The 26,034-nt window shown below is 41.2% G+C and overlaps 1 protein-coding gene across 4 annotated transcripts in view; it reads right to left on the bottom strand.

The window, feature by feature from the left end:
• Window positions 1–1,457: 1,457 nt before the first annotated feature.
• The window catches only part of LOC123784489 (uncharacterized), a 402,614-nt gene continuing 378,037 nt past the window's right edge, over window positions 1,458–26,034 (bottom strand). For 2 of the 4 annotated variants that reach the window (XR_006777469.2, XM_087856553.1), the window contains 2 exons: window positions 22,864–23,080; window positions 1,458–1,636 (listed from right to left, as the gene is read on the bottom strand). Coding sequence is in view for 2 of the 4 variants with exons in the window: in XM_087856553.1 (XP_087712679.1) it covers window positions 1,585–1,636; window positions 22,864–23,080 (269 nt within the window). In the remaining 2 variants the exon portion in view is untranslated. Of the gene's footprint in view, window positions 1,637–8,144; window positions 8,370–8,823; window positions 12,005–22,863; window positions 23,081–26,034 lie in introns of those variants that run through there. The other 2 variants (XR_015722034.1, XM_087856552.1) reach the window with 2 other exon arrangements.

The raw sequence follows: 26,034 nt of genomic DNA on the forward strand, positions 1-26,034 counted from the left end.
ACCGTTGACCCATTGATAGAAAAATAAGTGTTCTGTGTTGGAAGCCTCTGAAGTTTGGGGGTTGTTATACCAGCAGAAGCTGACCAATGCGTATCCGTCCGTTGTGGCATTGTTTTAATAGCGACATTTGGAAATGATCTACAGATTCTTTAAGAAGAAAACATTGTAAAATATTTAGAGTGGAATAAAAGTTCAATCGAGTGAGCAATTGCTTTTTTTTAAAATATTTTATTTATTTATTTAACACAGATAGAGACAGCCAGCGAGAGAGGGAATACAGCAGGGGAGTGGGAGAGGAAGAAGCAGGCTCATAGTGGAGGAGCCTGATGTGGGGCTCGATCCCGTAATGCTGGGATCACGCCCTGAGCCGAAGGCAGACGCTCAACCGCTGTGCCACTCAGGCGCCCCAGCAATTGCCTTCTATACAAATATATAAGTCTTAAAAACAAGGTTGAAAAAGAACACCTTCCTGCAAAAAGCTACATACAGCATAATATAATTTATAGAAATTTTAGAAAATGCCAAATATTATTCCATGTTCCTTATGGATATCTATGTAGTGAAACTATCATAATGTGACTAGAATACTAAATTCCAAATTCAGAAAAGTGGTTCCTGCTCAGAGAAGAGTGAAAAGAATGATAGTGAGGGGTAGAGAATAGAGAGCTTCTTCCATATCTATAAAGTTTCGTTTCTTAAAAAAAAAAGAGGAATAGACGTCAACTCTAGTGGGTGTGCGGCTCTACCTTCTTTCCTTTATGGTGGGAGTTGTTCAGCACAACAAAAAGTATCTTTTAAAGAAAAGCGCTTCCGTTAGTGCTGTGTTATTGCCAGCTCCTTGGGTCCGGCAGCCTTCTGCGTGTGGCAGACGAGCAAGACTGGGATTTTGAGATTCTCAGATTAAAAAACCCACACAATAGAAATAAGCGGTTCAGATTGGCCTTGTATGTTAGACACGGACAGATATCAAGCCGTGTAGTATCAGTAAGCATTCAGGACCCATTATTTCCTTTTTCTTGCATGCTGTTTCACTTACTTAGTTGGAAAATTTGATTGGATCTGAATTCAGTAGAAACGCTTAGGTAGGCTTTGAGAGATTACACTTGAAGCCCAATTTCCCCTCATTTTGTTTTAAATGAAGACAGGAAAAGTGGGGTGGGTGTGATTATTTCTCACCCACTCCTTCCCTTCCCTTCCCTTCCCTTCCCTTCCCTTCCCTTCCCTTCCCTTCCCTTCCCTTCCCTTCCCTTCCCTCCCCTTCCCTTCCCTTCCCTCCCCTCCCCTTCCCTTCCCTCCCCTCCCCTCCCCTCCCCTTCCCTTCCCTTCCCTTCCGGAGGAAGGCAAGGGTATAGCATTGCCTTCAAACCCTATAGCACATCAGAATAATCTGGAGAGCTTTGAGGAAGCACAATTTTCCAGGCCCCACCTCAGATCCTACCAAATCTGGATTGTCCAAATACGAGGCAGAGAATCTTTATTTTTCTTTCTTCCTTTTTTGAAGCTTCTTACAATTACTGTTACCTTCAAGGTATCACAACCCCCCAAATCTCTATCAACTGAGAGTTTCTCTTCTGGATTTGCTCCTCACTGATGGATATTGTCCATTTTATCTATTGTATAAAGCAGTAAGCAGGTCCTAAAAACAAAGCAAACCGAGAAATACAAAAGTATTAACAAAAGAAATAACATTATGTAAAAATTGATTTGCGCAAGTATCATAAACTAATGTGGGTCTGTTAGAAGGAGAGCAACCCAGTTACACAGTTACCCTACTGAGCCTGGATTTTGAGTTTCATTTACAAGTTGGCATGTGTAGAAGATTTCTTCATGTCTGTGCTAAGAGTACTTGTGTTCCCTGGGTGTGTATGCCTTCTACGCAAAGTAGGTACCATCACTCCTACTCAAGGTGTAGGATATGGAGATGCAAAGCCTGGGAGAACATAATTCTGGCAACTGGTATCTTTCAAACCGAAATTGTTATAATGATAACCTTTTACAGATTTTCTTTTAAAGCTATCTGTGCTCTTAGTTGACGATGTTTCACTGGCATTTATTAAAATATTAATATATTTTTATCATTCAAACCTATATGCTAACTCTTACTTGGTGTGTGTGTGTAAGTGTTGCAACCCAGGGAAGCAAGAATAAAAATAAAACAGAGAAGAAGCAGAAAAAGGAGGGAAGTAAATGCAAGACAGTGTATTGCCAATGAGCTGCAGTTCTACTAGAAAACACATCTGGTTGCCTGGTCAAGAGGGATATCTTCTGAGAGGCCATATGGAACTATTGCATCTTGGAACGATGTCAATGAGGAGGAAGGGTAAGGAATTCGCCAACTCCTTCCCTCTCCCTTCTTGCATTGGTCAGAGTTGGCCTGCGTTCCTGGTTCTCTACTGGGGCCTTCGAGCAGCCTGGGTAACAGAGCCACAGGGTGCAAGGCAAACTCGTGAGCAGGTGTACTTGAGTGATGCCCTAAAAGTCCAGGTGGGAGGGTAGAGGCATGTGGTCTGAGGTATAAGGGGAGGAGCTGTGGGGTCATGCCACGAGTGGCTTGGCGGACCGGGAGCAGCTGCTGCCGTGAGCCCAGCTAGGCAGTGCGCTGCAGTGACCGGCCTCCGTCACGCAGCTGGTGATGAAACGTGCTGAGCCCGTCCTCACCACAGCCTCTCTGAGCTTTAATGCAGGCTTGGCCTTCTCGGACGGTCTTCAGTAGCACCACGCCAAAAACTTACAGCCAAGCCAACCTAGGGAGGCACATAGGCGGGGTCTGCTACACCAGATCTGCAGCCCTCGCAGTAGAGAAGATGATTCTGGGGCATCTTGTGTCAGAAAGTAAGAAGGCTGCCAAACCCGGGTCTTGTCAAAAGGACACAAGTGCCAACTGGAGAGTGCCTGTTGGCCGAAGACATGACAGTTTCAGCAGCCGAAAGAAGTGCAATGGATTGCAACACATCAAGTATGTAAAATAAAAATTCCTAAGTTAAGAGTGATGCCCCAAAACAGTTCATTGTGGTTACTAGAGGCAGGGGGAGAGGGTGGTGGGAGTGGGTGAGGGTGGTCGGAAAGTCGAACCTCAGTTATAAGACAAATAAGTACCGGGGACATAAGGACGACATGACTATAGTCAGTGCTGCTCTATGGTACACTTGAAAGGTGCTGAGAGGGTAGATCCTAGAAGTTTTCATCGCAAGAGAAACACTCATGAGGTAGTGTGTTTGGATGAGACTTCCCGCACTATGCGCATGTCATTTTGCAGTATAAGCCTGTCAAGCCGTTATGCTGTACACTTCAAATTTATTCAGTGTGCTGTGTCACTTGTATCTCCATGAAACTGAAAATAAATGAGTGAATTAACTAATAGACAAATAAAATGCAGAAGGAATACTAGAATTTGAGAATGTTCACTTTGCAAACTTTAATAAAAGTATGGATCTAGGCAGTAATAAACAAAGGATCCTACAACCATTAGGTAGAAACTTAAGGGGGAAACTTTATAAGGGATGGAGCAGCCCGACAATATCTGAACCCATGGATCAGTCTGATCACGAAAGATGGAAGAGACAACCAGACATTAAGTGTCTCCTATGCAGTATTCTTGTCTCAAAAAATTGAGCCTGAATCTAATTAAGCATCTTGATCTTCCAGTTTATAAGAAACATGAGGGAAAGAGGAACATATAAATTGATACCTTGAGGATGCAATGTGCCAAATTCAGAATAAGGGAAATCTTCAAAGGCAGAAGAACCCATTTTTCAACAAACAAATGGCATAAAGAAAATGAGAGTGGGGACAGGAAGATAGTACATATTTAAGGAGGCTTAGAAAACATGCCAACCAAATATATTTTTAGGATCTTGTTTGGATTTTGATTCAAACAAACCAACTCTAAAATATATCTTTTAAAAAAATCTGGGGAAATCAATACAAACTGGGTGTTAGATGATATTAAGGATTTGCTGCTAATTTGTCAAGTGTGAGCATGACACGGTGATTATGTTTTCTGCTTTTTTTTTTTTAGAAAGTCCTTATCTGTTAGATATATGTAACTGTTTCTGTGGGTGAAATGATATGGTGACTGGAATTTGGTTTTAAAAACCCAGAAGAGGGCAAAAAAATGGGGAAAGATAGATAAGAGAATTTGGACAAAATGTGGGTGGCTTGTCGAACCAAGGTGGGAACACGTGACATTCATTTGACTGTGATCTCTCTCCCCTTTTGTGTATGTTTGAAAATGTCTATAATAAAAGGCTAAAAAATTAAAATACATGAACAAGTTCTTTTTAAACAAACATACAAGCTCCCCAGTTGGTCCTGATGAACAAGCCAGCTTTGGGAACCATTTAGGTAGAGAGGGCCTTGGAAGGAAGGAGAGGCAAGCATAGAAAAGCTGAAACAGCACCCCCCTCGACCCCCCGCCCCCTCACTGTTCGCAGGTGCTCGCCCACTTCCTGTGACAGCTCTCCCAGAGCTGGACAGCAGGTTATTCTCAAGGACTCCCAATCGCAGTGATGGGAAGACAGTGCAGAAGAACTCAGGATGCTTGATGTGATAGCTAGCGGTTCTATTAAAATTCCTTCTCAGATGTAAGAAAAAGATTAATGAGTGTTCCTATTTAGCTCCTATTTCCATGAGAAAGCCTGCAGAAAGGCACCTATGGTAACTAATCTGGAAAATAAATCAAATTAGTCACTGTTGAGGCTTACATTACGATCCAAAATAAGATATATTTTGTTGTTGTTGTTGAGTGGCTTAGCTTGAGGGTAAAATTTATGGTGGGTATTTATGACACAAAATTAACTATTAATTATTTCAGAGTTAGTTTAGTTCAGACTCTAGTATAATTCTATGGAAACAGCACTGAACTGAAGGTCTTGAGACCCAGGTTTTGATTCTGAATCTTCCCCTGACAAGCTGTGTGACTTTCTTCAGTTTACCCTCTCTGAGGCTTAATTTTCTCATTTCCAAACCAAAGTGGTCTGGGGTCCTTCCAAGTTTTAAAATTCAATTTGTGAATAAAAAGATACTCATTCCTCATATTTCATTGCATGAATGCTCTCTAATTGAATTAAGTTTTCTTTATGGTTGAGAATTTAGGTTATTCACAGTTTGTTTTCATAACTAATACTAATTTCAACATTCTTATGTAGACCTCTAGTTGTTTCCTTAGAAAACAATTTCATCCTGAAACTGTTGGGTCAAAGTATGCGAATATTTTCAAGAGTTTCTCACTTTTAATCTATAAAAAGAGGAAATTTTTTCATGACACATCTCCGAAGGCAAGAGAAACAAAAGAAAAAATGAACTTATGGGACTTCATCAAGATGAAAAGCTTCTGCACAGCCAAGGAAACACTCAAAAAAACTAAGAGGCAGCCCATGGAATGGGAGAAGATATTTGCAAATGACACTACAGATAAAAGACTGGTATCCAAGATCTACAAAGAACTTCTCAAACTCAATACAAGAGAAACAAATAAATCATAAAATGGGCAGAAGATATGAACAGACACTTTTCCAATGAAGATATACAAATGGCTGACAGACACATGAAAAAATGTTCAAAATCATTAGCCATCAGAGAAATTCAAATCAAAACCACACTGAGATACCACCTTACGCCAGTTAGAATGGCAAAAAATGGACAAGGCAGGAAACAACAATTGTTGGAGAGGATGTGGAGAAAGGGGATCCCTCTTACACTGTTGGTGGGAATGCAAGTTGGTACAGCCACTCTGGAAAACAGTGTGGAGGTCCCTTAAAAAGTTAAAAATTGAGCTACCCTATGACCTAGCCATTGCACTACTGGGTATTTACCCCAAAGATACAGACGTAGTGAAGAGAAGGGCCATATGCACCCCAATGTTCATAGCAGCATTGTCCACAATAGCTAAATTGTGGAAGGAGCCGAGATGCCCTTCAACAGATGACTGGATTAAGAAGTTGTGGTCCATATATACAATGGAATAATACTCAGCCTTCAAAAAGAATGATTTCTCAACATTTGCTGCAACATGGATGGGACTGGAAGAGATAATGTTAAGCAAAATAAGTCAAGCAGAGAAAGACAATTATCGTATGGTTTCACTAATGTATGGAACATAAGAAATAGGAAGATCGGTAGGAGAAGGAAGGGAAGAATGAAGGGGGGGTAAACAGAAGGGGGAATGAACCATGAGAGACTATGGACTCTGGGAAACAAACTGAGGGCTTCAGAGGGGAGGGGGTAGGGGATTGGGATAGACTGGTGATGGGTAGTAAGGAGGGCACATATTGCATGGTGCACTGGGTGTTATATGCAAGTAATGAATCATGGAACATTACATCAAAAACTAGGGATGTACTGTATGGTGACATAACATAATAAAACATTATTATATTAAATAAATAAATTAATTAATTAAATAAATAAATAAAAAGAGGAAATTTCACAAAGTCATTATAAATGCTTACCACTATCATTTTAAAAGTTTTTCTTTCTCTAAAAGCAATACAAAATTCTAATAACATCTAGCTTAGAAAAAAGTACTCATTCCTTTGTGTGCACTGTTTCATTTACTCCTAACAACAAACTTATGTCATGAGTAGTTTTATTATTCGTACGTGACAGATGTAGAAACAGAATTAAAGAGAATAAAAATCTGATGAAGTAGATTCTCAATAGTTGTTGAACAATGAAAGTTTAGGGATGCTTCAATTTTCATTCCCATAGAAATATCCAGTCATTGACTTTTCGTGTGTGGTAGCATTCATTTTTAGTAGTTGAGACTCAAAGGATTTAGACATTGGAAGTATTTTGAAGCTCTGAAACATTAGAAAAATTGGATTTCTCTAACCATTATAAAAATTTTGCATCTCAATACAAACCATAATTTGTTAGACACAATAAGAGCATTTCACAAAATAGATTCTTTTCCACCTGGATTTGTGTGTGTATGTGCCTGCATGTGTATAAAAGTGAATTTCTTAAAATTTCAAGAGAATTAAGTGATTCAATAGTATGCATTAGGTCTAAGGTGTTTTATATAATAAGTAAAAGTTCTCTAAATTTAAAAAGATGCAATCCATTCATTTACGAGTATTTAGTAAGCATTTACTATGGACCTCTTTGTTCCAAGTGAATCTGAACCTTTAGTGTGGTTCAAGAACTCTCTTGGATGGGAGTGGGCTCAGCTCTCATGTAGGTGCCCTGGGATAGAGCCTGGAGTTACCTGCCTGATGTCCAGCCTCACTGTCCTTTAGACCACACACAAAGCATCCCGGCATCCATGAGAAAGTTCGAAATGCCAAACCACTGGTGGTCTAGAACAGAAGCTTGCTCATAAATACAGGTACTCGGTGAGTCGACACTGAATTAAAGCTAACATGAAGATTTGCTTCTTGAGGAAAAAAGCTGCCAAATCAAAGGCCATTCTAGCAGGTGGGATTTCAGATGGCAATAAATAAATCATATTATTATCATAAGGGTGATACATACCTGCTTCTTTGTAGCTTTCTTGTGCCAAACCAAGCCTGCGCTGCTGTTCTAAAGATGTGATTTCCTCAGTGAGAGTAAAGATACTTGTTTTTCACTTTATACATTTTTTGTTTTTTGTTTCTGTTAACAATGGATGAGCATCGACTGTGACTATTTTTTTTTTTAATTATCAGTGACTGGCTGCATGAACTGATTACCAGAGATGATTTCTTTCTTTTCCCTTTTTTTCTTTCTTTTTCTTTCTTTTCTTTTCTTTTTCTTTCTTTCTTTCTTTCTTTCTTTCTTTCTTTCTTTCTTTCTTTCTTTCTTTCTTTTTCTTTCTTTCTTTCTTTCTTTCTTCTTCCTTCCTTCCTTCCTTCCTTCCTTCCTTTTTTTTCTTTCTTTCTTTTTCTTTCTTTCTTGATTTTATTTATTTATTTATTTGACAGAGAGAGAGAGAGAGAGCACAAGCAGGGAGAATGCCCGGCAGAGGAAGAGGGAGAAGCAGGCTCCCCGCTGAGCAGGGAGCCCAATGCAGGGCTCGATCCCAGGATCCTGAGATCATGACCACTTAACCTACTGAGCCACCCATGCGCCCCAAGAGATGATGACTTTCAAGGCGGCTTTCAAGCAGCTGCCTCCATAGCCAGCACCAAGTGCACGTGGAGTAAGAGAAACAGAGAGTCTCTAACCTTGAGGAAGTCACCACCTCACTGGCATCAAGGACCATCTGGATGAGCCACAATGAGAAGATGCTTTTTTGAAACTTCTTATTTTATGCTTGTTACAGCACTTTGGTTTTGTTATCTCATTTGCTTTTTAATGTCAATTCTTGAATGACACTTGCAGGCAAGCGTTGGCTGAAATCTTATGGGGATGAAGGTCCAGTCTCACTTTTTTGTGCTAGCGTCTTCCTGCTGAAAATGAATGTAAGAAAAGGAACCGAAAATACTGTGAAGGCGGCTCTGGCTTTTACCTTATGTGAGCAGTGTACAGTTATAGCACTGACTCTGTTGGCTAAAAAAATCTGAAATCCTTGGGGGGAGAACTCTTTCATGCCAATGTCACCTACTTAGCTCTGGATGCTCTGGTGAACCGGAGGGGAACTTCGAGGGCTGTTAAACTGACAGGCATGCTACTCTGTTTTAAGTTGTATGACCATGAAAATTGTAAGTCTTTACAAAACCGTTTTTCTAATTTACAGTGCATGTTAATAAGCATAATTCAGTTAATTATTTCCCAGTAGCACAGAACAGAAAGCAACACTGTAGGTGGCTGATTAATAATTTATGTTTATCTTTAGTAACTAACCATGTCAATATGCGCAGATGTTCTAAAAGAGACAACATATTCAAAACAGACTTCCTTTGCTCCATAATTTCTTTGGGATATTTCATTTTTTAAAGTATTTATATGAAAGCTTTAAAAATGTGCTGCCTATCCAAATGGTATTTGTACTCACATCTAATGCAATTTATATAAATGGGTAAGGGTGGAAAATGATCGGCTCAACAGCACTTTAAGGAACTTTCTTTCCTGTTACCATCTGCTATGTTGAAAATATCTTTTTGAACATTGTTTAAATCTTTACACTTTAATATGCTTTGGAATAAACTATATAGGCCCAGATCATTTCCTCCTAAACTTCTCAAAGTTATTCCAAATTTTCCTTTATGCTAGCAATAATCCTGTTATTATTTTGTCTTGTGCCGTCATGTACGGCTAATTTACGTGTTCCCAACTCCTCACAAATTGCTGGGTGCATCAAGTCTTCATTTTTCTGGTGATACCTGTTATTTCGTAGACGGTTTGATCTTTCTTAAAGGAAGGAATTCCGGTCAGCATCATCACTTATTAAGAGGTAAGATGATTTAGGTAAACTTATTGACAAGAAAGGCCATATTTTACAAATATTTATAAAATATTCCAAATATTTAACAAGTGATAAAGCTGGGACACGACCAATCAGAACAGACGGGAGCCATAAAGCTGAACAAAGTCCTGCAGGGAACTGTAGCGACAGATGTGAGCCCTTTAGTTGTGGGACCCTGAAAAGGTAGGAGGAGCGGTGAGCCCAGCGAGAGGCAGAGGAGGGACGGGAAGCTCTCGGGGGGCTCATACCAGTGACTACACACCAGGCGTTCCGAACACTTGACATTTTGGGACCAATAATTCTTTGTTGTTGGGAGCTGTGCTGTGCACTGTAGAAGACGTAACCACAGCTCTGGTCTCTATCCACTACGTTCCACTGTCACTTCGCCCTCAGCTGTGACAACCAGAAATATCTCCAGATATTGTCAAACATCTCCCGGGAGGCAAAATCACCCTAGCCGAAAACCACTGTTATATGCCACCTGTACACAGATATTTCAATATTTCAACAACCGTTACATTCACACCGTCACCCATGGCGTCTTGAACTGTGGCCTGCCGCGTGGTGCTTACTAGAGATTTGATGAACAAACGGATGAGTCATTCACGTAGCTAACCCGGTGGGAACAACCTTTGAGGAAAGGTTGACTCTTAAGTTGTCTATTGTACTTTGAGTGTGGGTACATCTTCATTTATGACTAAACAGGTGTTTAGGGAGACCCTTCAACATGTTGACCACAATACTTGACACTGTGCAGGCTTCTGGAACATGAGCCCGGGGTTTGCTGCCTGCAAATCTTCTCCCTCTGTACGTTCTGGATTTTCACTTACACACAGATAATTTGCACCTTTATCCCTCATCCTCTTTCTGAACTTAAGCAGCCCTTCTTCTGGCCTTGTGCATATGAGACCCTACATACGACACCGGAGAACTGAACTCAGCTTCTGCCTCCCCTCCCTGTATCAAGACAAACTCCACGTCCTGCTTTGTCTAAATGAATTAGGTCATTATCGCCTCCCTCATGCTGGTGATCTAGACAGAACACTTTCTCTCTCAATTCCTACATGCAAACGATAATCACCAAGTCCACTTCACCTGCCAAACAGCCTGGATTTTCTTCTTTTCTCTTATTTTCTGTCCATTTGGATTAATTCTCATCTCCCGACAGGTCTTGCAGACCCTGGTGTGTTCTCTCTCAAATTCAAACTTCACAGTGCCTCTGGTGTCGTCTATCTAAATGGCAACTTAAGGCCATATTATAATGCTTCTGTTTTCTAAAGGATAACATTGAAGCTCTTCAGTACAGCTTTCTAGAGCTGGCCTCAGTCTTTGAGCCTCCAGCGTGGCCCTTCCTGCTCTCGCAATTCTGAGCAGCTGTCAGTTTGCTGTTACTCTAGGATCCACTTGTTCCTTTGATCTGGAACGCCCTCTTGACCCTTTGTCACCAAACCAGCTCCAATCCTTTAGTTCAGGGGACACCTCTTCGGGGCTGTCTTTCTTGAATTGCTCATCCTGGGCTCAGTGGCTTCGTTTATGGTACTCTGAGCCCTCCTTAATTGTAGCATTATCACGCTGGGTTGAAATAATCTGTTTAACTACTATGCGGTTTATCACTCAGGCTGAGACTATGTCTTATGCATCCTTATATCCTTAGTCACTTAATAAATGCTTCTGGTATGATCTCAATTCTGGAAGAAAGAAAAAAGCGAGATCCATGGGAAAAAAGACTGGAAGGATACCCATGTAACATAGCTGGGTTCTATACTTTTGACATTTTATTGGAACTTTCTCCCACCTTGGCCAAAAGAAGTATCAGTGTGAGGCTTAGCCACATTACCACAAGACATACAGAACACACAGTTGCTTTGCAAACCTGGGGAAGGCTGGAAAGAAATGCGGTGAAGGGGCAGAAAGGGAAGAAGGAGATAGTAGCAATAACAAAAGCATAAACTTTGTTAATCGTATCACAGTAAATCCATGTTCTCCAAACCTATAACCCTACTTCTAGTGGGAAAAATCTGAAAAGCAGAATGCAAGCCAACTATAAGCATTCTGTTCGCTTCCTTTGTAAATTGTGAACAATGCCCACCCCTCCTCCCTCACCATCCTGCATGCTCTCCCCGCCAAATAAACCTTACTGAAATAAAAATTAAGTTTTGTGATTTTTTTTCCCTGCTGTTTTCAAGGACTCAAGCTCAATTGAGGACATAAGGTTAGCAGATGGCATAGTTTTAAAGAAGTTATAATATTTGGGTTGAAATTCCCTACTCTGTTAATTATGGCCCTGAAGACTTCTTGTCACAAAAGCAAAATTTTACAACCCCTTGACATTAAGAATGTTGATACTCAGGCCTAGCGCAGCTGCCTGTGCATGAGGCCAACAGATGGGTGTAGTGTTTTTAAAGAAATAAAAGGCTGCATTGCTAAGGTTTAAATTCGCTAATCCAGTCACTGAGGCTCTGCAAGCTCCCTGCATGAAAAAGAGCCTGCTGCTTCCTCATCTGAAGAACCTACTGGCTCTTTGGTGCCCTTCCTGTGCAGGCCCAGCTTCCTACCTGGAGCCACTGGGAGAAGAATGTGAAGAAGCCATTACCAGCTCAATCGGTGTGTCATGGAAGATATTCCTGTGGTCGGTCATGATCATGAGCCCAACACACCTGCTGCTCTTCTGCAGGGACACTTAGGAACATGGATAAAGACAACAGTGTAGAAAACCAACAAAGTCTCATATCTTCATATTGTTTCTAGAACATGGCATTACATTTGCAACTCAATGAGGATCTATTTATAGTCAGTCAACAAACAAGATAAGCACTGCCGACCATTTTATTTACAACAGCCTTTTAAAAGAAACATTTCCATGCAATCCACGCGTAAGCTAAGCTTGATGAATATCATAAAATATGGGACGATGAATACAGCAATGGAGTGTCGGCAACCTAAAGGAAGCTCAGCTGAATCACCAGAGAGGCCAAGTTTTTGCTTCAGCAACATGGTATGGTGGAAAAAGCTTAACTTTCAACCAGTCTGGCCAAGGCTCAGATCTCAGGTCTGGCACTTACTAGCCATGTGACCTTGAGTAAATCACGCCATCTCCTGACGCCTGGTTTATTCATATGTAACACTGGAGAAATAGTAACTACCTGACAGATCCTGTTGGGCTTGCAACTTTGAGTTTAAGGTGTTACTGCTCATTACTGGTACTTCTTCCTAATGGAGACTGAATTTGCTCACCGAAGTTCACATCTTGTCTTTCAAAGGCCCTATGCATGGCCCTCAGGCCTTACCACAACGTTTGCTTCACATCTTGTCTTTTGTGGCACTGGACCAGAACTGCAGTCCTTTTCCTGCTCTGTTTCACCTGATTCTGTAGGCTGGGATTTGGTATGCTTTTCTGCACTAGAGAGGTATTTTGGATGTGACCATCTATTTTTATTTTCTGTTTTGAAGGAAATGACAAATACCTAAGGTTTGAATTTTACTTATTTATAAGAAGATACATTTCCTTGCCCAACACACTGATATGAAGTTATCATGGGATGAAACAACAATTGTTGGTGAGGATGTGGAGGAAAAGGAACACTTGTGCCTCATTGGTGGGAAAGCAAACTAGGTCAGCCACTGTGGAAAACAATATGGGAGGCTCCTCAAACAATTAAAAATAGAACTACCCTATGATCCGGGAATCGTGCACTGGGTACTTATCCAAAGGACACAAAAACACTACTTAGAAGGGACACAACGCACAACCACATTTACACAGCATCATTTACAATAGCCGAATTATGGAAGCAACCCAAGTGGCCACTGACAGATGAAGGAATAAAGAGGAAGTGGTATATATACACAATGGAATATAATTCAGCCATAAAAAGAACAAAATCTTGCCATTTGCAACAACTTGGATGGAGCTAGAGAGTATAATGCTAAGCAAAATAAGTCAGTCAGAGAAAGACAAATACTATATGATTTCATTCATATATGGAAATTAAGAGACAAAACAAATGAACAAATAAAGGAGAGAGAAAGAGACGAATCAAGAAACAGTCTCTTAACTATAAAGAACCAACGGATGGTTACCAGAGGGGAGGTGGGAGGGGGCATGGGGGGAAATAGGTGATGGGGATTAAGGAGGGCACTTGTAATGAGCACTGGGTGTTGTATGGAAGTGGTGAATCCCTATATGGTACACCTGAAACACAGTCTATTAACTATACTGGAATTAAAATAAAAACATTTTTATAGAACAAAAAAGTAGCTATGAAGGAAGTCTGAAAACATTAAAAACCACAGATATTCTTGGGATTAGTATCAAATTATTACTTGAACACTGGATGGATATTAGTCGGGACTGTAACACATATCAACAGAAGAGCCTCCTCACCGTGCACATACCGATGCTGGACTGCCTGCCAAGCGGGTCCAACATTCGTGGGCGGCCAAACGCAGCTTGCGTTAGCTAATGAGGTGAAGTACCGAGAGGGGAAGAATTTAGGTAAATCCTTTGTTCTTACTGGTTCTAGAGGAACAAGCTGCAGCAAGCCCCACTGTCCTTTCCAAGAGTAAGTTTATACTTGAGTAAGGTTGAGAGAGAATCAATTTCAATTAAGTCACCCACCGGGGGGAGGCTGTGGGATTGGCTCTGGGCACTTAATTTAAGGAACAGGGTTCAGAAGCCTCATTTCTGTTGACTCTTGTGGACTGATTACCAGCAAGATCTGCTCTCTGGACACAATCGCCCTCTCCCTGTGGAACTAGTGCAACTCATCCCTCTTGTACCCATTTTGTCCCCAGAGGATGGACAACCAGCTGCGATTCTCATGCACAAATCTAATTTAATCCTGGCTTTATACCGTAGCACCTTCTCACTCCTATTCAACCAACTCTGCTGTCCAGGTCTAATGCTTGAACACCCTTAAAGACTACACCCTGGTCTTTGGGTCCCCAGCCTTTATTATCATGTGTTATTCACCCATTATCCCCTCTGGGCTGCATTTCTCCTTCTCTGTCCCCCCTTAGTCCCAGAGCACCTGTTCTCACTGCTGGTTTCTGGAAACAATCTGAACTCAGCAATGCATAATTTAAATTGAATTTTAAAGTTAGAGGGGATCAGAGGCACTTGAATATCATGCACGGAGGGCCTTTTTTTTTTTTTTAATGAAATGGAAGTTTCTCCCCTCTGTTAAGGGAATGTCAGGCATTAGCAAGCTGTATGGAAAGGTTTTTATATTGGGGTGGTGGGAAAGAATGGGTGAGGAAATGGGATCTCCCGACTAATGAAGTGACTGAACACAGATTTAGTAAACATTGGAATACGTGGTTTAATGAACACAGTTATTTTGAGAAGACAGTGAAATTGAACTTAGCCTTTCCGCACGATCTTCTTAGAAAATTCAGCACGCTGAATGAATGGGATGCGATATGCCCGGCTCTGTTCTATTAAAAGATACCACCACGGATGATGTAAATTCCTCCTTCCCTAAATTTACATCTGTTTTCTTTCTCCCCATCCTTCCTTCTCTACAACTTCCTCCATCAGCTTCAGCCAAACACTCATTGAGAACTTAACCCCGGTCCTGAAGTATTTTTTTTTCTTGGTTGTACAGAGAAAAGTTTGTTTTGAATTTGATGCCGTGACTCTGTATGTGCTACCTTTATTCACTCACATACTGGGTGCTCCAAGAAAAGCTTTCTTTGCGATCTCTCCATGAAATCGATCGTCAACATATCAAGTGTTCTACTGAAGGACATTCCCCTAGGGTGAGGCCCTGCCACGCAGGACCGTGCCAGTTTCAGCAAGTGCCCAAGAGAAAGATCTTCCCTAATTGTCCTTTCATGGGTGGCGGCAATAAGAGAAGCAGCAACCGTATTAACTAAATAATAAACTATCACTTGCTGAATGCTTCCTGGGTGCCAGGCATTATTCTAAGCACTTTCTGTGAATAAATGCATTTACTTTGCATGACGATCCTATAGGAAGGTACTCATTGGCTACTCCTAAGGGACAGCACTGAGGCTTGCCCAATCCTCCACTCGTCTAAGAAGGTGGCAGGTTATATGTTGTGCCTTGGGCCTAGCTCAAGAACAGTTCTCTGACAAACAAGGGCCAACTCAGCCCCTACAGGGATCCCTACCAAAGGGTGACCCGGAGGCCCGAGGCCAACGTGGGTTTGCAGAAAAGTTAATTTAATCCTCTTCATGGGCACTGAACACATCTTTTTTCCTATGAAGAACGATGGATTAAAGGAACTAAACGAGGGAAGCTAAATCAGATCCAAAAGTCTCATAAAATAATTAAATACTGAACATGACCGATTGAAGGCCAAATATGTCCATAATTAATATGAAATGAATGTCTGCAACACATTTCTAAAGTATGCTTTGTTTTACTAGGCACCATAATTGGATTCAATTCAGTAATTCACTTAACTTTTTCCTTCAAGAATGGAACTGATGTCTTGAGGAATTGATGTGTGTTCTAATGATTGTTTTCGCTTAGTCTTTTGCTGTTAAAAACCAAGTCAGGGAACAAAATATTTAGTAAAGAGCACGTACCAGAGATTTCATCATAAACTGAACCGACTCAATTTCCCTACGCACTTGTACCCTGTCCTGCTGCTATAGAAAGCCTGTGTTTTGACCTTGGAAAATCTGGCCTCCTCTTGCATACCTTTGCTCAGTAGAGGATGCAGTCTTGGTTAGTGAGGGTTGAAGAAACTGCATGCAGGCCAGCTCAGATGAGGGTGCGGGTTCCGGGGGAATTCAGAATTACGGGCTGGAGTGAGCAAGGGTTTGTTAAAGACTTTAAAGCTTTGAAGCTGAAGACTGGGCCTTCTCTCACCACGGCTAAAGAATGAAATTCTCTTAGCAAAAACATATAGTGAGTGATAAGATAATTTAGGTTGACGTTTTCCACCAGCCTTACCTTCTACCTTTGAAGTCTGCGAAGCAAAAAAGCAAAGAAAAACTGGCCATTTGTGAATCATGACTTAATTATTCACGAGGTCTATGGTATACGTCAAAGAAAGGGATTAAAAATGTTTGATGGAGGGGCGCCTGGGTGGCTCAGTCAGTTATGCATCTCCTTCAGCTCAGGGCATGATCCTGGGGTCCTGGGATCGAGCCCCGCATCTGCTTCTCCCTCTCCCTCTGCAGCTCCCCCTGCTTGTGCTCTCTCACTTTCTTTCTGTCAAATAAATAAATAAAATCTTAAAAAAACGTTTGCTGTATTCCACCTGAGAGACAAATATTATATGGGGTGTATTTATCATCAGGTAGAGAATACAAAACAAGTAGCTGTCCTATGTTCTAGGCTATGAAAAGCCAAGGAAGTAAGTTTTGTCTCTTACAGACTGAGCGATGCTCTGGGACAGGCATTTGTACATCCCTGCAAGCAGAGGGCTATACCAAAAGTCGTACGAAACCTAAAGACGATCGTGGATTACTAATGTCTGTCCTTTCTGATTTTTTCCCAACCTCTGGAACATTTACCAGGGTGCAGCTTGTCCTTGCAGGTGAACTTGAAATTCCCACGGTTCAAGTTTAGGCCAATAGAGATAAATGAGAGCCCACTTTTTAAAAAGAGGAGGAATATAGTTCAAAATACTAATCCTGATAAGCACCCACTGATCTGTCAGCCTGGATTCTATCAGATCAGTGGCTGGGATTCCTGCACCCAGTGCCTCAGGGGAGGGACCTCTCAGAGAGGGCTGGGCTCAGGCCCCAGGCAGCCCAGGGGCAGGGCATCTCACCCCACACTGTCTCAGCATCGATGTGAGGTAGTGCTGTCACTGCATGGGCCTAGAGGGCAAAGCACTGACCCCAAAAGGATTATTCCTGAGCCTTAAGATCTAATGGAATTTACTTGTTTGGGATCTGTCTCCCTTGGTTCTGGCTCTCCCTTTTGAAATGGGAATGTCCGTTCTATACTTAACCCAGCTCTGTATTTTGGAGGCACACGATTTGTCTGGTTTCACAGATTCACAGCTGGAGAGAAATTTTGCCTCAGGTTAAGGTCCTATCTCAAGTCTCATCCATATGTGATTCAGAAGATATTTAAATGAGACTTTGGACCCTAGGCTTCAAGCTGATGCTGGAATGAGTTAAGGCTTCTGGGGCTGTTGGGAGGAAATGAGTGCATTCACAGGAGAGGACATGAATTTGGGAAGGGCAGGGGATGAATTCTATGTACTGAATTGTGTCCCCCCAATATTTGTGTGTTGAACTCCTAACTCCCAATGTGATGGTATCTGGATGGCACCTTTGGAAGGGAATGAAGTTTAGATGAGGTCATACGATGGAGCCCTGATAAGAGGCATCAGAGGACTTGCTTCCTGTCATTTTTCTCCCCACTCAGTGTCTGCAAGCCAGGAAGACGATCCTCACCAGGGACCAAATCTGCCAGTACACTGGTCTTGCTCTTCGCAGCCTCCAGAGCTGGGGGAAGGAAGTACTGCTTAAGCCACCCAGCCTATGGCATTTTGTTACAGCACCCAGAGCTGACTAAGACAGCAGGCTTCCTAGCTCTAGGCCTTAAAGATATGGGATAGTGTTAGCATTTTAATCCTAATAATTATGACTATAATAGTAATGGCCAACATTAATTGGGTGCTTGCTACATTCCAAATGGGGGTGTAGCTGTGGGAAAGTCTACAGACGTGGACTTGGTGGAGGCTTCCTACAAGGACTCTGGGAGACACGGAAATGGGACCGTCTATAGGAAGCAAGGGGTTGAGCTGTGATTTCAGCTGCATCACGATTTCCATAGGGCAGGGACAGATTGTAATGTGTTTCAGAAGAAAAGAAAAAAGTTTTGAAATCCAAAATAATGACATGTTGACTTAATGACTAATCTTGATGAAAATTTCATTTAAACTATGTGATTTCCATTTCAGGTATGATAAAAATGAAGTACTCTTTCTGCATGACTTATAAATAATAAGCTTTTGGGTACCAATAATTTGACAGCAATGGGCTGAACAGAATAAGCGTTTTGATCTCTAATCAGAGAAATGTAAGAACAGAAAGTAGTTGTAGGATACACATTTCCAGAGAACGTAACTGTTCAGGAGGAAGAAAAAAACAGACCTAAACATTGCTACAAAGAAATGTTTGTCTGGTAGATACAGAGTTGCTTTAGAATTCTTAGTCTTTAATTTTCTATTTAAGTAAGTGTTCTTTTTAAAGCAAACAATGGAAAAAAGAGAAAAGGTTGAAAATTTTTGACCCAGGCAGAGGGGAAGCATCCTTCGTTTTGCTGTAATGTTTTAAAACCACCTATTCTCCAAATAAAGTAGAAGGAGAGAGGGTAACATTAGAAAAATAAAAATCAACCCTGAAGTATGTAATTATTATGAAGTATGACTTTCCCTTAAAACTTTGCTGAAAAAATATAAGAAATAGTAAATACTTCTAAATTATTTATGCTCTCCTAATATGCTCTGACTTTCCACCTCTGCTCTTAGAAACTTTGATTTATAATCTGTTTATTTTTATTTACTGAATTACGGAATAATGAGCAATATCATTATTGCACAAGCGACTTCGACTCTTACAAGCTCTCCTTTGGTGACCATGGCACGCTTCGACATTTTTAAGAAAGGCTCAGTGGATAAAGTTGTAAGTGCTAAGCGTCCTGTTATTACCTAGGACCTCAACAACGCTGAGTATGCCGGGCTACCAACTCGTGTGGATTCCTGAGGGCTTTCTAGCAGGGGTTGGTGGGAACTGTTGCCTCTGTAAAGCCTGTGAATTTGTGTGTGGCTGGTCTGGCCACAGCTCTGCCTCCAACCCCCAGTCCTGCCAGAGGAGTGGGGCTGGGAACTCCAGGAAAGAAGTCTGCGAGGAAGAGCTGTGCTGGTTGGTGTTTCTGAGTGTGTTCCATCCCATGTCATCACGTTTAAGTTAGGATGGCTAGCCATTTTCCACTCTCTGGTAGGTTTTTTTTCCCCCTTAGGAAGGAGAACGTATTTTTGAGTTCTGTGTAGCTGGTGCAGACCTGTGTTAAATGTAGCACAGTAGATGCAGTCACTCCATCCTGTTACTAATGGTCGGGATGAATCGCTTTGTGAGTGACAGAACTCCATGGCCTGTTTATTCACTCTGAGACCGTCAGGGCTAACCCGGCCTAATCATGTTTGTTTTCCGCACCATCACGGTCTGGTTGGCCCTTTGTCCTCGCCAGTGCCGTCTTCTTTTTGATGTACTTGGGCGAGCTTGTGGCACGGGCTGTGAGGCTCGGGACTCCACTCCTTCCCTGTGTGCTCAGCGCCCCCACGCCCTGCCGCATGACAGGCCTTCATTTGTGCCCTCTGCGTGCCCTTGCACTCTTTGCCCCCTGCCAGAGTCCTAATGGGAAATAGCCTCACATCCCTGCATTCAAGTTCATTAAAAGCCCTGTTTCTCTTATGTCATCAAAGCATTTAGTCTCTCATTGATCGATCTACAGACCAACCAAGCGATTGAGAAAAAAAAATTCATCTTTGTTCTCAAAGGTTCACAGTGCTTGGAAATTATTGAACAGGTGGTAGATACTTTTCCTGTTTTCACTAACAAAAGGCAGAGCACCTGCCTGGGAGTGGGGACGGGGGGAGAATAAGGGTATGTTAAGGCCACCCCAGGCCACCTCTCTGGCTGAAGAGAAGCCAAAAAGCACACAGACCCCTGATAAATATCTGATGGGAACACCGGCATTTACCTTCTCAGGGACCAGATCATGCTAGGGAGCCCTTGGTAAGACCCCTTCTTATCTGTTCTTAACTGCTCACCGTCTTGATTCTCATTCCTGTCCCCACCCCTGTGGGGAGAGATTGTGGAGTGGGTTAACTGATAAGATCTAAAAGAGATCCTTTCATCTAGATGGGAAGAGGCTATTAAAATGTATCTATGAAAGTACTGGATTCAGAGAATTCAAGGGTGTAGTATACTTTGTGGTATGGGGAATTCTGACTTTGGAAATTGTTCTATTGTTCACCTCATTATTTGGGGATATTTTATTTTTAAGATTTTATTGATTATTTGAGAGAGGGAGAGAGAGCAAGTGCACACAAGTAGGGGGAGGGGTAGAGGGAGAGAGAGAAGCAGACTCCCCACTGATTGAGAAGCCAGATGTGGGGCTTGATCCTAGGACTTTCAGATGTGGGGCTCCATCCCAGGACCGTGGGATCATGATCTAAGCCGAAGGCAGCCGATTAACTGACTGAGCCACCCAGGTGCCCCTATTTAGGGATAGTTTAAAGACTAGTCCTATCATGAATTGATTGTAATCATTATAGGTCACTGTTAGGAGTAGACAACCAGAGATAATTCAATACCTTTAGCTTTGGCCCCTAACCAGGAACATTACTTATTTGCCTAGTGATTTCCACCATGGTTCTGTTGTTTTTGTTAAGAGACTTGTGGGAAGGATATCACACAGGTTATCTCATTTAATCCATCCCAATGTTATTATGAGGTGGATACTGTGTGTTGCCATTTTCAAATATGGCACCTGAGAAGAGAACTTAATCTTTGTCTTGCGTAAAGCAATGCTGCTTCCATTACCGGCAAGGACCCTGCCTTGAACGAGAGGAAAGGATAAGAAACAGATTCACAGACATTTAATTTTTTTCTTTAAAATTACCCCCCTGCACATTGCAGTCTGGTTCCACCTACAGAACAGCGTGCTTTGCTACCTGCATTATGTTCCTCTTTCCCACTGCAGAGCCACAGCTTAGAGCCCATCCTAGCTCCAAGGATGCCTCCGTTGTGTTAATATTATTATTTTCAGTCTCAGATTTGCACCATTTTAATGGATGTTTGCCAGCAGAACTTGATTCCTAAAATGAACTACTTGGAAAACTTACAGTCCTTTGAAAGATGTGCACGCCCTAAAATAAATAGGCAGGAAGCTAGTTATATGGCAACTTAAACAATACTCTTTGATGGCATCCATGTAGCAGAAAGTTCCTTGTTTCCGAAACATTTGTTCTCTCCTTAATAGTAATCCAGTCTTTGCTACACTCAGGATGGGGGAACCGGAGGCCACATTCCACACCCTCCATGGCAGCTCAGTTTGGTCATGTGACTAAGTTCTCACTGATGGAATGTCAGTGGAAGTCATATGGACAACTGCTCTGTCCCTTCTCTGGAAAGAAATCTCTTGCCCTCTATTTATGATCTCCTTCCTTCCTGAATGCTGGACTGTGGATGTGGCATTGATTCAAAGGCAGGTGAGATAATGCCCTGAGACAGCTGTTCTCAGTCTATTGTCTTCAGACATCTAGGGATCCCTGAGACATTTTCAGTAGGTCTCCACATTGTCAAAACTCTTTCAATAATACTACTAAGATGCTGTTTACCTTATCCACTTAGCCACAGAAGCAAAATGGCAGTTTCATTAAAAAATATCCTTGATGAAGCAGTCATACCAATGATCAATGTTGTTAAATCCAGAACCATAAGTTCATGAATTAAGTTTCATAGTATGTGTGAAGAAATGAAAAGTATGCATAGGATTGTCTTGAAGCAAAGCACTTCTGCAACCGTTGAGCTGAGAACTGAACTAGTCACTTTTGTTTTCCTAATGGCACACCATTTTTACTTGGAAAAACAACTGGCAGACAAACCATGATTATTCAGACTTGGGCACTTGGCAGACATTTTCTTGAAAATGAATGAAAGAAGCTTGTTGCTTCAAGGAAAACAACTGACAGTGTTTGTTACCAGAGTAAAGATTCAAGTTTTAAAGAAAAAATGAGAATTGGAAAAGTTGAATCTGCCACTGTGATAGCTTCCCAATGTTTAAAGAATTTTCTAATGAGATTTGGTCGTGATAGTAATAAATGTTGTTGAATGCTGTATAATAAAGTGTTCTAATAGTCAAAAGAGGCACAATTTAGCGAACTGATATTTGCCAAATGATGAACATAATGATGTTACGAAATCATTCATGTGGAAACCTATCAAAGTGAAAGCTGGAACAGTGGACAGCCATGTGACAAGAGCATGAAAACTACATTAATACTGTTTCAGGCTCCACATTGTAGCCAGCCTTTAATAAAATACCACTTGTCAAGTTGTGGTGTAGTATTAAATAAGCATACCCATAATTATTTGAGAAGTCTTTCAAAATGCTCCTCCTTTTTCAGTTATAGGACTGTGAAAATGGATTTTCTTCATATGCTTCAGCCAACATAACACATTACGACAGACTGCGTGCCAGAGCAGATAGGAGAATGCAGTAGGCTTCTGCTAAGCAAGTCATTGAAGGGATTGGCAAAATGTAAAACCATGTCATTCTTCTCACTAAAGTTTACTTTGAGCTTTGGAAAATAGTTATTTTTCATTAAAATCTATTTTATTTATGTTAAAAATAATGCCTTTATCGTCTGTGGTAAGCTGAATAATGGCCCCCTGAAAGTAGTCACACCATGATCGCAGGACCCTGTGCATAGGTCCGTTTAGAGGCGACTTTACAGATGAGATTAATTAAGGATCTTGAGATTGGAAGAAGCCGAGGGTTATACGGGTGGGCACCATGTAATCACTAGGGTACTTACCTGAGGGAGAGAGGAGGGCCAGGAGCAGGGAAAGAAGATGTAATGAAGGAACAGGAGATCGCCATGATATGCCTTGAAGATGGAGGAAGAACCATCATCCACGTAATGCAGGCAGCCTCTGAAGTTGCAAAAAGCGAGGGGATGGATTCTCCTCTGAAGCTTCCAGAAGGAATGCTGTCCAGCCAAGACCTCGATGTTAGACTCATGGCCTCCAGAACTATAAGAAAGTAACATATTGCTTTAAGCCCTCCCTTGTGGTAATTTGTTACAGCAGAAATAAGAAAGAAATATAATGTTATTTTTAAAAGAATTAAATACTTGAAACATTTCTTAGTTTTCATTTTGCATGTGATAAATACTGATAGATACGAAACGTACAAACAAAAGCTCTGGAGTTCCAGTAATTTTCAAAAGTATGAAGCATTCTGAGGACAAAAATTTGGGGAATTGCTGTCCTCAGAGATGGCAGAGCGCCAAGATGGAAGAAATACGAATCCCTGAATGAATTCTGTAAGCTCAGCTGCCTTGCCTGGCTGGACTGTCTGCCCATCTCTGGATTGCTATTTGTGTAAGAGATAAACTACCTCAGTTAAACCACTGCACTTGGGTCTCTGTGTTATAGCAACCGAGCCGGTACCTAAATAACTAAAGTTATCCTTACGTTTTCTTCTAAGTGCAGAATCCCATTTAAAAGCCAGTTACAACTGATTTCATGAAGATTTTTAATTCTCATCTGTTTTCAATTTTAAAAAAGGTCCAAATAAAATTAGATACAGTTTTAGAAAAATTTATCCTTTCCCTATTAAAATCTATTCCTTACTAAGACTGAGACATTACTTTCTTGGCTTTAGAGAAAAAAAAGTCTTTAATATGATTTTCCTAATCCTTAGATTGAGAGAACTCCCACCACCAATTACTGGTATGATCACTTGCTGTTTGACTCTTTCGTTAATTCTTGCTATTCTTTGGCTCTACCAGTACACTGAAATCATTTTGAGAAATTAAAATAATGATGCTTATAATTTTGCCTCATAAAGTATCTTGTTTTTTTTTTTTTTTTTAATTTCTAATCACCTGACAAGGCAGGTTGGGAAGACGTGATTACCATTCGGCAAGTGAGGACAGAATAGGAATGAAGAAAAAGTAAGAGACTTGACTCAAATGACAGAAATATCTCATGGCAGAGCCAACCAAACACCAACTCTATGCTGATGAGCTAACAGAGCACGGTTTTTCTGATAACATACAACTGGTTATTTTCAGACTATCTGGTAGGTTATTAACTGGTAACTGTTCGATTTAGAAATAGCTGGTTTCCAAATAGCTTTTTTTTTTTTTTAAAGATTTTATTTATTTATCTGACAGAGAGAGAGACAGCCAGCGAGAGAGGGAACACAAGCAGGGGGAGTGGGAGAGGAAGAAGCAGGCTCATAGCGCAGGAGCCTGATGTGGGGCTCGATCCCATAACGCTGGGATCACGCCCTGAGCCGAAGGCAGACGCTTAATCGCTGTGCCACCCAGGCGTCCCACCAAATAGCTTTTTAAACGTGTAACCTCATCCTATCAAAATTCCATAGGCAGTGAATATAGGTAATAATCATTAGAATAACAATTTAAGCACAGTAACAAATATTACCACAATATCCTCAACTGTGCTATTTACCTAAGAAAAGACCCAAGGTCCAGAAGCTTTAAGTGAATAATGTGAAACCCGGAAAAGTTACGTCAATAAAGTAAAAATAAGCTAGAAGACTTAAATAGTTAGAAGGACCACCAAGTCTGTATATATAAAGGGAAGCAGTGAGAGCAGACAAGATGTCACATCACAGAACATAGCCTTTGTGAGAAAAAGCTAAGATATTCAAAACAACAATGTCAGGACAAACTTGCATATATTCACATGGCACATGACATTATGATTATTTTCTTCTGACAGAAATAAATTATATAAATAGGACATCAAAAGGAGTATGTAGCTTTGATCTCATTTCTAATTAATTGCACCCAGAGAATTTTCAGATCACATAAATGTGGGATAGTAAGTGTTACTTAAGTAAATAATTAATAAGCATCTATGATCTATTAGGCTTTTATCTGTCTTTCCAAAGAGGGGGAAGTTATCTTCAGTACAGCCAGTGAGAAATAAACTCATCACTTAACTCTCCTCTCTAGGCCTATTTCTCTACAACTTGGAGAAATTTCCTCAGAAGTAAAGCCATTTTCATGATCTTGTTAGAAGAGCGTATGGTAGAGCACAAGCTACAACTAAGAGCTCCTTCCTAAACACGAGAGGGAAAGAGTGTCGGTGTGCCACCAACGTCTGATCTCTTCTTTGTCCTTACGGATACGATCATAGCTAGTTTGTAACTGCCCAGCAAGGGACTTCATTTTCTAAGCCCCCAACAATGAGGTGTGTCCGTCAGACCACAGGAGGTGGCAAAGGAACGCGAATGGAAGTGGGATCTTCACCTCCAACTAATCTTCTATAGAGGAACTTTTTGTCCCTAGACAGCTGGTGATGCCCAGAGCCACCCTGAATGCCATGTGTTAAAGATGGCGAGGCTGTGGACACCTTGGGTCCCTGAATGACCGTGTGGAACAGAACCTCCCTCTGACAAAGAACACTCACCTCACACTAGCGAGAAAGAGAAATAACCTTGTCACTTAAGCCCCTTGCTAATGCATTGCTGAAGAAATGAAATGGAATCAGATGGGTTTTAAATTCTTTCTAATCCTAAGCTATCCTTTATAAGCCCTAATCAGTCTAATTCTGCTTCTGTGAAATAGGTGAAATATACCCATAGAATTGGATCTTGGTGATTTTCACTCTGCTTGGTGTAGATTGTTTTGGGAGGGGGAAGAATAAAAATTGGAGCCATTCTTTTTTTTTTTTTTTTTTTTAAATAGGCTTGAAGGTGGGGCCTCAACTGACGACCATGAGATCAAGACCTAAGCTGAGATGGAGAGTCAGACCCTTAACCGACTGAGCCCCCCAGGCACCCCTGGAGCCATTCTTTATGAGAATCCTCGAATTCTCTCCACCTCAAGATTTCTCTCTTTATATACACCCTCTTTCTATATTCTTTTCACTGAAAATCTTTATCTAATGCCCTTCAGGGACTGGCTCATATGGTTTTTCCCTCTGTCTTGGATATCATATTTCTTTTCTTT

The sequence above is a fragment of the Ursus americanus genome, chromosome 27 (assembly GCF_024610735.1).
Source record: "Ursus americanus isolate L20-20 chromosome 27, mUrsAme1.1.p, whole genome shotgun sequence".
Taxonomy (NCBI): Eukaryota; Metazoa; Chordata; class Mammalia; order Carnivora; family Ursidae; genus Ursus; species Ursus americanus.